This window comes from Cibotium barometz, chromosome 11 (genome assembly GCF_041138505.1).
Source record: "Cibotium barometz isolate CiBa-2024 chromosome 11, ASM4113850v1, whole genome shotgun sequence".
NCBI lineage: Eukaryota > Viridiplantae > Streptophyta > Polypodiopsida > Cyatheales > Cibotiaceae > Cibotium > Cibotium barometz.
Window position 1 is genome coordinate 7,851,546 of NC_141056.1, and position 14,173 is coordinate 7,865,718.

The 14,173-nt window shown below is 39.3% G+C and overlaps 1 protein-coding gene across 2 annotated transcripts; it reads right to left on the reverse strand.

The window, feature by feature from the left end:
* Positions 1–1,453: 1,453 nt before the first annotated feature.
* On the reverse strand, positions 1,454–5,721 carry LOC147633709 (putative alpha,alpha-trehalose-phosphate synthase [UDP-forming] 7). 2 transcript variants are annotated; one of them, XM_086804724.1, is made up of 5 exons: positions 5,532–5,721; positions 2,669–4,754; positions 2,313–2,586; positions 1,802–2,182; positions 1,454–1,663 (listed from the first exon to the last, which is right to left on the reverse strand). In XM_086804724.1, exons 2-4 carry the CDS (start codon positions 4,645–4,647, stop codon positions 1,847–1,849), a joined length of 2,589 nt encoding a protein of 862 aa, XP_086660850.1. In that variant the 5' UTR covers positions 4,648–4,754; positions 5,532–5,721; the 3' UTR covers positions 1,454–1,663; positions 1,802–1,846. The 2 variants fall into 2 exon arrangements, with proteins under 2 accessions (XP_086660850.1, XP_086660848.1); XM_086804722.1 differs by having other exon boundaries at positions 1,454–1,678; positions 5,532–5,716.
* Between the last annotated feature and the right edge of the window lie 8,452 nt (positions 5,722–14,173).

Here is a 14,173-nt window from a genome sequence, read left to right on the forward strand (position 1 = left end):
GCACCGATGCCTAGACAAGACAATATGCAGGTGAAAAGCATTGATATCCAACATGGTAAGGGAGCACTTGAAAATGCAATACAAGGACATATCTTGGTATCTTATCACTCTAATTTGTAGCTTTAAAGCTTGTGCCAACAAAGGAGCCGTAGACAAGGGACAAGGAATTTATCTTGATTTTAAAAATTAAAAATTAAAAAGAGAGCTCCTTGTTGACAATGATTGTGTGCTAAAGCATAGCAAAGCACTCCATTACCTTCTCTAATTGTAGTAAGGATGTGGAAGAGGTAAAATGCAAGTGAACAACATACACAAAAAGGAGGATGGTGGAAGCGATGTATAAGGTAAAAAAAGAGAGCAAATAACATTTGTAATAACAACGCTCTTGTTACATAGTGGGTCTATTTGCAAGAAAAGCAAGGTAAGTTGGTGTGGCATACATTGCCACTAGACTCGAAGGCACTGGCACGCTGAGACAATTTCCACTTTGCCTAACCAACTCTCCAATCTTCCACAAAAAGAAAAGCTTTGGGGAGTCAAAAATAGGAAGGATCGATCCCTTTGGACTAAATAAGCCCTTTCATCTTCCACATTGCGTTTGAATGTGGGATTACTTGACATCCCTTTTTCCATCTTGCACTCCCATCACCCATGCAAAATTTACACCTCCAACAAAAACAACCAATAGAACGCACCTTCCCGCCATCAAATTACCTAGAGCTTATGAAGAGAGTTGCAACTCACGACTTTTGTGAGCAGCGTCTAGGATCTTTGTAGTTAGGCCCTTGATCAACTTGTAATTAGTCCCTAGGATCTTTTGCTAGATGCTGCTGACAATAGTTGAATTATTTTCTCTCCACTTATAATTAGGCCCTAGGATAGGTAAGCAACATCTAGGATCTTTGTAACTAGGCCCTAGGATCTTTTGCTAGATGCTGCTCACAACAATTGAATTATTCTCTCCACTTGTAATTAGGCCCTTGATAAGTGATCTGCTCCCTCTATCAGTCTAAACATCTTTGAGTGGACATGACATGAATACCGGTTGAAGAGGAAAAGGCACTTTTGAACAAGCATTTTCTTCATAATTTCATCCGATTACTCCTATTTTTTGAAAAATAGGGGGCCTCATTTTTCCTTCTCTTCCCAAGATGAGAGGCTCCAGGATGAAGCGAACCCATCTTTTCCGAACCCTACCCTGTATGCCTGATTATAGCTGTGTTTTTAGTAGCTATATATCATATTGTTCATGCTGTCTGTTTGGATGTATAATAATCCCATATGTTTTGATTAGCATTCTCAGTCTCTAACTCATTATGCAAAAGCTATTTTGGCACGTCCTAGCATCTTCTTCAAGTGGCATGGCTTCCTGGACTATGTGGACTTCCAAGAGTGCATGCAAACCCATGGCAAATCACAGCTTGAAATAATGAAGCAAAACAACTAGAACGCCTTGTACAAAAAGCACAGATTGAATGGAGTATGTCAATTATACAGCTACAAAGGGAAGAGAGACTTTGCGCCATTCCTTCCAATGATCTTGTATACCACATGTATGCCTGTTTTTCCACTGGTTCCAAAGTATAGAAGAGGAGGCATCAAATGATTCAAACCAAAAGCCACACAAACATAAGTGCCATGTTTAGAGAGAACCAGTATGCACCTGCGACAGAACCCACTGATCATTAACATCAATTAGAAGTGGGATTAACATCAATTAGCACCACTAAGGCTTGGTACTTCATAATACGTACTTCATTACACAAAATTATGCTGCATTCCAAGTATTTTAGGATCAAACCTGCACTTCAGGGTCATCAGCCGCTTGCCAGAGCACTGTAGCACATCATCCCCATACATGCTCAGATAATGTTGGTGTGCCGTTGGGAATCTGAGTACTCAAGCCTTGAGGTTCAGAAGACTCAGAAAGACCTTGCAGCATTTTGACCACTTCCACTGTGTCCTCGAGGTAATACTTTGCTTTACTAGGTTTCTGGCCAACTGTGCATGCAAAGACCTCCGCCACGGGCGTTTGCGGAGAGCCTGCCATGGTTGTGGAAATGCTTTCAAACATATCTTCATCGGACCTGTCGTCCCCAACACAAAGCACAAACTCGGGGGGGTTTCCTTTACTTAGCATTGAAAGCAAGAGCTCCTTAGCCACAATGCCCTTGCTCACACCCTGCATACAACACACCTCTTAAAACATGCCATGAACACATTCAAATTTACTAAAATTTGTCTGTGTGTGCACGTGCGTGTGTGTGTGTGAGTGTGAATTAACAGGAAATTGCCACAAAATTTATATATACCTGGGGCTTGACCTCCACTATGTGATGGCCACTTTTCACCACAACAGGCTTGTTGGCAAGGATGTTTTCCAAGTGGTCATGTAGCTCCTTTGCTTGCCAAGATCCAAAGTCTGGGTCAGCATCCTGATAATGCCACACCACAGCACTTTCTTTGGCTTCTACATAAGAGCCATCTGTGCTCTCAGCATACCGTTTTAGCACAGGCTCGACAACTTGTTTCCAGCTGAAGTCAGTGACCCGAACAGAAATTTCCCAGTCCCCATCTTGCTGCCATCTGTGAGATAAAACATAACATGATAAGCACATGGATAGCCAGACAAAGACAATGCCTAAACAACAGTTGAATTATTTTGCACCTGTTGAAGTATCCATGTTCTGCTGATATGCCCAACTTCTTGCATGGAAGAAACCATTCATTCAAAACATGCCTGCCCCTTCCACTCACTATGAAGACCAGATTATTTGGGTCATGACATAGGGCATTCAAAACTGAGATGATCTCTGGACTCGGGGTTTTATCGATGGAGTTGGAAGGCATCATGGTGCCATCGTAATCCAGTAGGATAACTCGGTTGGTTGTTCTCTTGTAGGCAGACATTATATGCTCCACTGAGAGCTTCCGGAAACTAGGATCCAGTGCAACAATCCGGAACCCAAATCCAAACCCAATACCCCAGCAACGATGCTGTGTGTGATCCCTGCATGTCCTCTCCAAGTCTCCCATGAAGCTCCTGACCCAGTATGCTACATCATGGGTGCTCACATACCTGTAATGTTTCTCATGCCTCATTTCTTTCTCAGACCCTTCTAAAGTGAGTGCAGAGTGCATGGCTTCTGCAACGCTATCAATGTTCCAAGGGTTCACCCTTATGGCTCCACTGAGTGAAGGTGAGCAACCAATGAACTCTGAAACCACTAACACGCTCTGCTTAGTGGCACTTTCCTTAGATAAAGACGTGGCACCTTCATGGCCCTGTCTGCACACAGTGTACTCATAAGGAATCAAATTCAATCCATCTCTGACAGCCGTGACAACACAACACTCTGCAATGGTGTAGTATGCAATCCTTTCACACACACAGACCGGACGCTCAATCCACACAACAGGGGTGTAGTCTTCCGACCCAAATTCTTCATTGATTCTCTTCATTGTGCTGTAAATCTCTTCCTCTACATCTGATGTCTCATGACTGTTTGAAGGATTCAAAATCTGCACCATCACTAGCTTGCCTTTCCATTCAGGATGCTGTCGTAGGAGCTGTTCCATAGCAAGAAGCTTTAAGCTGATGCCTTGGAAGATGTCCAGATCATCCACTCCCAGAATGACTGCCTTGCCCTTGAACTCTGCCTGCAGTTCACATGCCCTCGCCTGTGTCTCGACCATCTTCAAAATGCCTGTCAGACGGCCCATGTGAATGCCCACTGGCATTATCTTGATGCCTACCGTCCTGCCAAAATACTCCAGACCAATGTAGCCCCTTTGAGATTTGAACTGTAGGCCCAGCATCCTACTGCAGCAAGAGAGGAAATGCCTAGCATAGTCAAATGTATGGAAACCTATCAAATCTGCATTAAGTAAACCTCTTAGGATCTCCTCGCGGACAGGGAGAGTCTTGTATATTTCTGAAGAAGGAAATGGTGTGTGCAGAAAGAAGCCCAGCTTCACCTTATAGAACCGCTTTCTGAGAAAAGTTGGGAGAGCCATGAGATGATAATCATGCACCCATACGAAATCTTCGTCCGGGTTGATGATTTCCTGGACTTTGTCAGCAAATATCTTATTGACAGATACATAGGCTTGCCAGAGGGCACGGTCAAACCGGGCACCCAGGTTGGGGGTGATGGGCAGCATGTAGTGGAAGAGGGGCCAGAGATGCTGTTTGCAGAAGCCATCAAAGTACTTGTGTTTGAGGTCCGGAGGGATAAAAACAGGCATGCAGTTGAACCTCTCGAGCAATGTGGTGGCCACTTCTTCCTGCTCGGTCAAGTCGATGTCAACACTCAGGCAGCCAACATACGTGGGCAGTGCATGGAATGGCAGGCCATCCTTCATGTGCAAGAGGAGTGAGTCATCATCCCAGGTGAAGGACCATGAGCCAGAGAGGCTCCTTTCTGCTTGCAGGGGCAACATGTGGGCGACAATGATGATTCTTTCTTGTGATGTTGAGTGTGGTGTATCACATGAAGGGACTGCGGTGGCATCCTTGTTTTCATGGAAATCCGAGAGAGCACCGGCTACAGTCATCACTTTGGGCAGGCTTCTACTCACACTGGAGAGAGCCAGTGAGTAGCTTGCAGTCAAGTCTAGCAAGTTAGTGTATGATCTAGAGATCATCTCTGAAAAACCTTTTGTATGCAGCCCAAAATGCTATTGCAGCAGTGAAGCTTGTTGGAAGCTTTTGCTCTTGCAGAATAGGCTCTCTTCTGTATGGTCAATGAAACCTGAGATCAAAAAGCGCAGGCAGCCCAAGTAGGGAACATCTTTTATTTTTTCCTTTCCTTTTCTGATCTTTTCCTTTAAAAAGATTGAAATTGCACAAAAAGAGAACCAAGACTTTGATCACCAAATCTAATTGCAATGAATATTTAAAACACCAGTTGTCATTTAAATGTGCATTAAAAGAGAAAACGGTGCATTAAAAGAAGACAAGATTTCTAATTACCAAATCAATTTGTATTCACCAAGAAAACACCTTAAGAGAAACATGAGGATTTCAAGAGAAAAACTGTGTGTACCGTGATCCACCACACTTAAATATTGCAAAGCACTCTGACAAAAAGAGATTTGTATAATAAACATCAAGATTTTTATCGCCAAGAAATCACCTTAACAGAAACACGAGGAATTCAAGAGGAAATCTTGGGTGTTAGCATGATCCATCACACCTCAAAATTTGGGGGGTTAAAAAACAAAAAAAGCAGAAAAAATGAGAGAGAAGTTAGAACCCAAGTTTTGAAACTCTCATTTAATGCAAAACCCACGATTTCTTTGAAGCGAGTTAGCACAAAAACCCAGCTGAAAAAAACTCTGATCCCAATGCATGAGGAAAGCTTTCATTAAATGCAAAATACAAAGTCTTCAATTGCGCGGAAAGTTCACATTGAGAGCAACTGAATAAGCTCCTGAGTCCTCCATTTGCCACACACACACACACACACACACACACACAAATTCTGGAAAGGATCTCGCATTGAAATCTTGGAAAAATGGTCACCGACCTTTGTCTGGGATGAGGAGGAATCAGCAGCTGAGGAAAGAGTCTTGAAGATGAAGAGGAATTTAGTAGGAGGAGGGGGGGGGAGAGAGAGAGAGAGAGAGAGGGGGGGAGGGAACAGAGAGCTGATCCTGCCAAGCACGCAAAGGAAACGAAGAAGGAAGGTAAGGGATGGCGTCGAAAAAAGGAAGGACAAATAGAGCCGCTGGGGACAATTTCTTGTTTTTCTCTATAAAAAATAGAAATACATAATAATAATACTTTCCCGTTTTTGTTTTTTTGTTTTTTGGGGGGGGCTGTTTGTTGTAGTAACGTGCTGTAACTGCTGCTGTTGTTGACCTCTGCTCTCTCACACAGGTGGGTGTAGTGTTGGGCATTTATTTTGTAAAATAAAAAATCGTCTACAATATATATATAATATTTTGGTGTTCACAACCCAATTTCCAAAGGAATCGCATGTTCGTTTGTTTAGAGACAAACAAACCGGGTGTTGATGGGGCAATCGAATGAGCATGGGTGCAAGGTCCTTAGGCCCTTTACACACATAATCTTAATTCTCCACCCCACCCGCCAACACACACACACACACACACACACACACAAACTCATTTTACATATTGGTAAAGATTCGTCGCATACTTGTGCCATCAACAAAATTTCCACATGACCTTTGGCATTCTTTCCGTTGTATAGCACGCCTCTATGTATCTCTTCACTAACGTATGCTTATTATACATCGTCATTAATTTTATTTTGACAACATTTTGTGTATGCATGCTCACACAAGTGTGTGTGTGTGTGTGTGTGTGTGGTGTGTGTGTGAGAGAGAGAGAGAGCGCGCTTTGTGGAAATCAGATATGACCTATGAGACCAGTTACAATGCATGGCATAGTCCAAGCATCAATTAAAGGAAAAACAAAGTACAAAAGCCTAGTAAAAACACATGCTTGTGTCAGAGTTTGGTATATATGCATGAGGCTTGAGGTTGAGCTTCCACAAGCTTCACATTCTCAAATCAAATTTTTCTCCTATAGAAGTACTTCACATTTCTCAAAACAAAATCTTCTCCTATAGGAATCGAGTTTCCACAATCTCAAATCAAAATTTCCTCCTATAGAAGTACAAATTTCTTTGCCTTTCTAACCTTCTCAAGTTTTACTTCTTTTTATTTGAGTTGATGTCTTTGCCTTTTACACTACTCTAACCTCCTCAAGTTTTACTTCTTTTTACTTGAGTTGTGCTAGTATGCTCAGGCTCCTTTATATCCTACAAAACATACATCTAGAAGGTACCAAAGGAGTTTGTTTAATAATCTCTTGAGCATGGTCCATGCTAGCTTTTAGAAACCTAAAAATGCAAGGCACTAACTTCTAAAAGAGGTGTACTTTTCTAATGCCATAAAATCAAGAAAAGATTCCATGTGTTCAAGATGACCATGTGTACTCATTCTCATTTATAAATTCTTCTTTTAATTTAGTACACGTGGTTTGAAAGCAATTCCTTAGCCTAACCCATATATCCTCAAGTCAATGTGCATTGCTCAACTCTCGAATGATTACAAGAGTAGTCTCACCTAGATTTCAAGCTCAAGAGGTTTGTCAAATGAAAACCATGTATATCATGTGCATTAATGGGGTATGGGGTAATTCAAAAACCCCTCATCTTTGAATATTGTTGTTTTAAAGACATTCCTTTTGTAAACTTGGAAAATGCCCCTTTTGGATCAAATTTATGGATTTTATCACTTTTTATAGTTTAAAGCCTCTTAAGCATGTGATGTTTTTTTGTGGGTAGTCTCAAAAAGAAAACCCCTTCCATCAAAATCACATCCTATATATTTCTAGGTCAATTCAAGGCCCACCATATGACCTTTCAATGCCAGGCTCGCACTCAGGTCACAATTGTTGCTAACATTGTCAACTTGAAGATAAGCTTTATTGTTGAAAAATCTATCCTTATCTTTGGACACAATAGAACCCATGACAACTTGTTGACAATTTCTTGTAGAAACTTCATTACCCTCTATGTCTATCATTAACTAGAAGTGTAGTACAAATAATCTGATATCTTACACACCAACTATCGCCACGTAGTATATTGAAATACTATGAGCACTCTTTCATATGGAAAATCCTTTTGTATGAAGTCCTTCCTCTTCTTCTACCAAAATTTAATAGCCTTTTACTAGATCAACAAACCGTGGAGGTTTTTATCATGTTTTCATGGCATAGAAAGCTTCCTTGCATGGTTTATTTGGCCTTGTTAGATATTCCTTTTGTTTAGAAAATAAGAATCTTCTTTTTTTAAAACTAGAAGAACATCACCCAGTAAATGGGAAAGCTTTACCTCTCCAAACAGCTCTTAAGGAAGTATTGATTACCATATTGGTCTGTTTAAAGAAGGTAATTTGGTTATTGGTCTCTTAGAATGCAATCGTGAAATGTACAAATCTAAATATTCAAACTGTATCCTTAATATTTCACTAACTTACACTTTTCCATGACCTCTTTAGCACCTTCATCCCTTAAATTTATGATGCATGGTACATGGTATTGCATATGGTAAGTTTCTTATGCATATCAACAATCTTGGACTCTTCCTTGTTGTCACACCCTAGAGACCCTTTGAATTATTTTTGCCATCACTTATTTTAAGGACAAATTTATATAAACAAGTTTTAATTTTCTTAATGAATCTTTGGACGTTACAAAAACTTTCAGAAGTCTCAAGGGTGATCTTGACAATCAAATACTCATCACTTGCCTCCTTTCTTCCTTCACGTTTTGAATGCCAATCTTCCACCATAAAACCTTAATTATAAAAGTGTGTGCCCCTCTTTTATGTTTTGATCCTTGAGGGTTGTAGATGGCTACTGATGTTGAACCTTACCCCTCAAAAGCATGAACTACGTGGATATAGTCATAGTGAGTACATGTAGTGTGTTGAATAACACCTCTCTTCATCATGACATGATGCACTTTGAAGAAACCAATAGTAGGCATGATTTTATTGAGGTAAAAGAATTATAAAGGCTTTGTGGCTTTCTCATCATCCTCTAGTTTTTTTTTTCAAAACAAAGGCATTGACTAAGTACTTATGTACAGATGAAATGAATATAACATGGAGCAAAAAAAACAAGGTTTCTATATCTTGTCAAAAGATACACATAATCAAAAGTGGTAACATTATGGTTGTGATAAAAATTTAAACTTATTATAGTTGAATGCTACAAACATGTATATAAAATAATTTTGAATAGTTGGATCACGTAGCTTATCTAAAATATAAAAGCTTGGTACATGAGTTGTTATGAGCATCTTCTCTAATTTAAAATAATTTTGAATAGCTGGATCATGTATCTTATCTAATTTAAATATAAAAGGTTGCACATGAGTTATTATGAGTATCTCACAAGTATTGTACAAATGCATCAAAAAATGCACCATCAATGAAGATTATGAAGCATGTTAAAATTTTACATGGGTTGAGGGCCAACAATTGGTCATAGAAGTAATTTATAATCAAGCTAATTAATCATGATGGAACAGTACAAATTATCCAGCATTGTAAATGTATTAGTTTGAGTTTGCTTATAAGAAGAGAGCCAACACTTTAGTTTCTAATTGGTGTAGACTATGTTAGCAAAGAAAATCTATGTTAGAATATAACATGGAGCACAAAAAACAAAGTTTATATATCTTGTCAAAAGATACACATGATAAAAAGCGATAACATTTTAGTTGAGAAAAATTTAAACTTGTCATAGTTGAATGCTACAAACATGTATATAAAATAATTCTGAATACTTAGATCATGTAGCTTATCTAATTTAAATATAAAAGGATGGTACATTAGTTGTTATGAGTATCTCACAAGTATTATACAAATGTATCAAAAAATACACCGTCATTGAAGATTATGAAACATGTCAAAATTTTACATGGGTTGAGGGCCATCAAAACTGGTCATAGACTCGGGGGTTCACCTAAAAATATATGTGTATCACATGAGTTCATCGGAGGGGTTTATTAATCCAAAAAAGTTATAGAATTACATTTACAAGAGGGGGTTTTTAAACCAATTTTGGGAAAAAAATTATGAAGAAAAAGGGGTCATTTTATTCATAAAAGTATGTAAGGGGTTTTTTAAATACTCCTTGAACGCACATGATATATAGGATTTCTTGGTAGTGCACCCTCCAAGAAGTAATTTATAATCAAGTTAATTAATCATATGAAACATTTACAAATTATCCAACATTGTAAATGTATTAGTTTGACTTTGCTGTGTAAGAAGAGAGCCAACACTTTAGTTTATACTAGGAAGTTGGTGTAGACTATGTTAGCAAAGGAAATCTATCAACTTTAGTTTATACTAGGAAGTTGGTGTAGAAAATCACTATACTAGCAAGGAAATCTATCAACTTGAGTAATTATGGGCTCATGTTACGGAAAAATTTAATGTGTGTCACAATTTTACTTTTCACAAATTTAAAATAGTCAATCAAATCTCTCATCAAAACACAATGGCTAGAAACATTTGGGAATTGCAATTTTTGTCTTCATTTCCCAATGTTTTTGGTTTTAAAAACAAAAACATGAAAATTTCTCCTTTATTTAATACTTTGCAAATTGAGTCTTTGAGCTTGTTGACACAAAAAAAACTTATTTCAAATCATCATAGCACTACATGACCGAATGGACTACATTGAACTTCGAATTCTCTTTAAAGAAAATTCTTAGAAAATTGAGGTTGTAAATACAATACTGGCATAAAAGAAAACTTGAAGTAACTTTTATGTGGGTCCTTTTTATCTTTCGAATTTGAAATCTTCTTACATGTCATTCTTTTTAAAGGGTCCTTTTTATCTTTTTCTATATTGAGGAAACACTTAGAGATTTTTTAGAAAATCTTATATTATGTAACCTTTGCTTAAATATTCCTCTTTGTAAATTTAATTAAATATTTTGGATTTATTTTGATATAGTGCAAGAAATTATGTTAGGTTTGATAATTATCCTTACAAATTTAAAACAATGTTGAAACATTATAAATCTGTTCAAAACAATCCATTTGGCCATTCACATTAACAAAATATTGCCTTGATATCCCCTCCCCTCCCCTCCCCCCCCCCAAAGAAGTTTCGACATCCTTCCACTTCTTGGGTATTTATGTCTTATTAATAAAAATAGCCCACATGCTAAAAATAGTTACATGCTTTTGCATGAGCTTGCCCTTTACAAAAATAAGAGTTGCTTTTACCAAAAGCTTAAATAAATCCTTCCTATCTAAACCACTAAAGGAAAAATACATAAATAACCCTAAGGGCAAATTCATGTGCAATAAAATTAATAGGTCCACACCCAAGTATAACAATAGTGGGTGGCTAGCAAAATATAAAAATATCTCATAGTAAATATCACGGCCAAAATACCAAAATCATTGGCTATTCCACCAAGGCCAAAATACTAAAAGGAAAATCTTCCCAGTTATTTCTCACACCAAATCATCACCATCATGTCCTAGCCATACTGGCTTACAAGCATAAGGCTCGTCAATCTCACCAACCTATAGGTTGTCCATTCAAACACATTACACATTAGCAACACCTGCTAAAATTACACAACAGTACATAAGCATTAAATCTAACACTTAGTTCTAACCATCCCTAAATTCATATGTCCCACACATGGACTTCGAAATCACCCAAGTGCCATGCTACGAACATAGTGGTATTCAGGCATTCCCCAATTATCCACAGAGGGACGGATGGACAATCTGTAACATTAGATGTTACAAATTATAAATAAACAATAGACAGAATTAAGTTTCCAATATGCAACGAAGTAGATTTGGTGTCACATGCACATGGGGGATGGAGCCTAGGCACTTGGGTTTAGAGTCATTTACATATGTGCCTTTGAGGGCCTTGGTGTAACATACCCATCTTCACTAACAAAGAAATGTCCATGTATTAGATAAATTTATGAGTTTTATGGTATAAAAATCAATGATTTTATTTCTACTTAGAATCTTCAAATTTTGAGCCCAAATTTAGAATCTGCGCGTGATTTTACCCTATTATAGGATTTTACAGCATCCAAAACGGACACCGGATCAAGCTTATACGCAAATTTCAGTAGTCATTTTTAGTTAAAAAACGATGACCTTTAAACCTTAATAAATGCATGACCGGGCGTCCGATTGACGAACGGTTTGCACCCCAACGACCAGGAGAACATCTCGAAAAAAATTTTTTTGTCCCCAGGACGGGGTCCGGCACGCACATCGAGGTCGACGTCCCAAATTTGGGGACCCCGCCCCAAAATTTGGACCATACACACTTACCAGGGTGCCCGTACGATGGCCACACAAGAACCAAAGTACGGCCACCCACTGTGTGGTCCACACGTACCGCTACGTGGACACCCATGTTGCTCCTGACCAGATAAGGTACATGCGTATCACTCCTTCCCTGTTAATCGACAACGTACCTTTCTCCCTGAGCCATGCAAGCCACTGATCTACAGCCTTTGCTGGTACACCGTCCTTTCCTCCTTGCTTTGCGCAGTGCCCATACCCGTACCCCACAGTTATATAAACCCCCGGGGTGCTCCATGGGCAACACGCATTTCTGCGTAGCTTATGCTCTGGTGTGCCGCCGTCCGTACCGTCGTCTGTCCCAGTGCAGTGTGCTTGCTGTAGTACAGCCGCCCCTTACAGCCACCCCTCTCCACACCCCCTCATTTGCCACTTTTCAGATAAGGCAATTTTCCTCTATCCCCCTCTTGCTAGGAGGCAGTGTCCTTAACTCTTCTCTATCCCTCTCTTGCTAGGAGGCAGTGTCCTTAACTCTTCTCTCCTCCCCAACCACCCCCCACCCCCCCTCCCTCGTGTGAAGAGACTTATAGCAGCCTTTCTCCCCTTCAGCAAAACGTTTTTGTGTTAAGGACATCTCACAATCCCCCCCATTTGCGTGGACTTTAGTAAGAGGTTTTAGCCTTAAGAGAGGGTTCATGCGCTATGGTCTTTTGCTCATACGGTGAGAAAACGATTTCAGAATTGAGATCTAACTAGAGCGTTTCGACCGCGGCAGGGAGCCCTACAAGACGACGTCCAAGATGGTCCCTTCCTGAAAACGTCAGAATATTACATCGGGAGGAGCGCGCAACAACGAGATTAGAGAAGATACTCCCGATGCGGCTCCAACCCTCCCTTTACAAGCTTCTCAAGGAAATGGTGGCCAGGTTAGCTTGGTTATCTTTTAAAGAAGAATTTTTTTAAATATTGGTGTTAATAAATGTGTATCTTTTTCTTTTAAAATAAGGGGAACCTTACACTTGGACTATAGGATACATTGGGCTCATGGGCATTATACACACAACTTATGATCATTTTTTACTATTACTTTCTTGGAGCTCTTATGTCCAAGCTTTCATGGTGAACTTCTCCCATATGAGATGTGAGGATGGTGACCCACACCCACGTTGTCACTCCATGCCTTGAGTGGCCAACCCTAGTTTCTTGCATTGGTATCATAGCCTTGAATTGATCCCATGTTTTTTGAAATTTTTTAAATTTCTGTATTTTCTTGGACTTTCTTGATTTTCTCGATCAAAAAATGGGCTATGGTGGTTTTGTTTGAATTGATTTGATCCTTTAGATGCACATTTTCATCAGATTTTGGGTTATGGTGGATCAAATTTGGGGATGGCTTCATCAAGTTTGAAATTCGGGACCAAATTTGGGGAAGAAGATCATAAATTCCATTAATCAAGATTAATATGGCTAATCAAAACATTTCCCTTCTCCCTCATCTCTGCTTGATTCTTGGAGGTATTTGCCCAAACCTTAGGGTTTTCACCTCGCACATCTTGCTCTTCACACTAGCTTAAGCTTAAGGAAGCATAATATTCACATTAAGTGTTCCAATAGAGAGGCTGAATGACGACTTCGACTGTGAGGGTAACAGCGGGCTGCACGCAAATCTGCCCTCCTTCGTCGTGTTATGAGCTTAAATACGGCTTAAGAAAACATTACACACATCAAAAGCCTTGTAAGGAGCCTATGCAGTGTGATTTCGGCCATGGTGGAGGGCAGCGCAAGGAACTAAACGTTTAACAACTTAACAATGCCTAGTTAGTTCTCTAATTAAGGCTTAACAACTTGTTTAGCAAGTTCATGGTTTACAAATTGAAGGAGATTAAGCCTGATTTTAGTCATCAGACTACCATCAAACTTGTGTATATTGCTTCCCTGGTAAGTGAAGCTTAGCCATCAATCATTAAATGTTAATGATGCTTGACAATGGTCATCAAAATGTGAGCAACAATCTCCCTAATTTTCCATTGAAATGCTTCAAACTTCCTTTCTCATGCATATTGAGGCTTCATGGGGATTGGATTGCATTGGCATAATGAAGCCGTGTCAAATGTGGAATAATTCTTTAATGATGGATAAGCTTTTATTAAGCCTCTACATAAGTCTCTAAATGAGCATTGGCATGCCAAGATGGAAGGTCTTCATCAACATTTGGGGCTTCCATACTAGAAACCCTCATTTCATGCAATTGGGCAAAGATTTGTGGTTGGTTTGCATTCTTGATGCCTAGTTTGAAATGCTTGAGGATTTTTCCATTCTTAACCT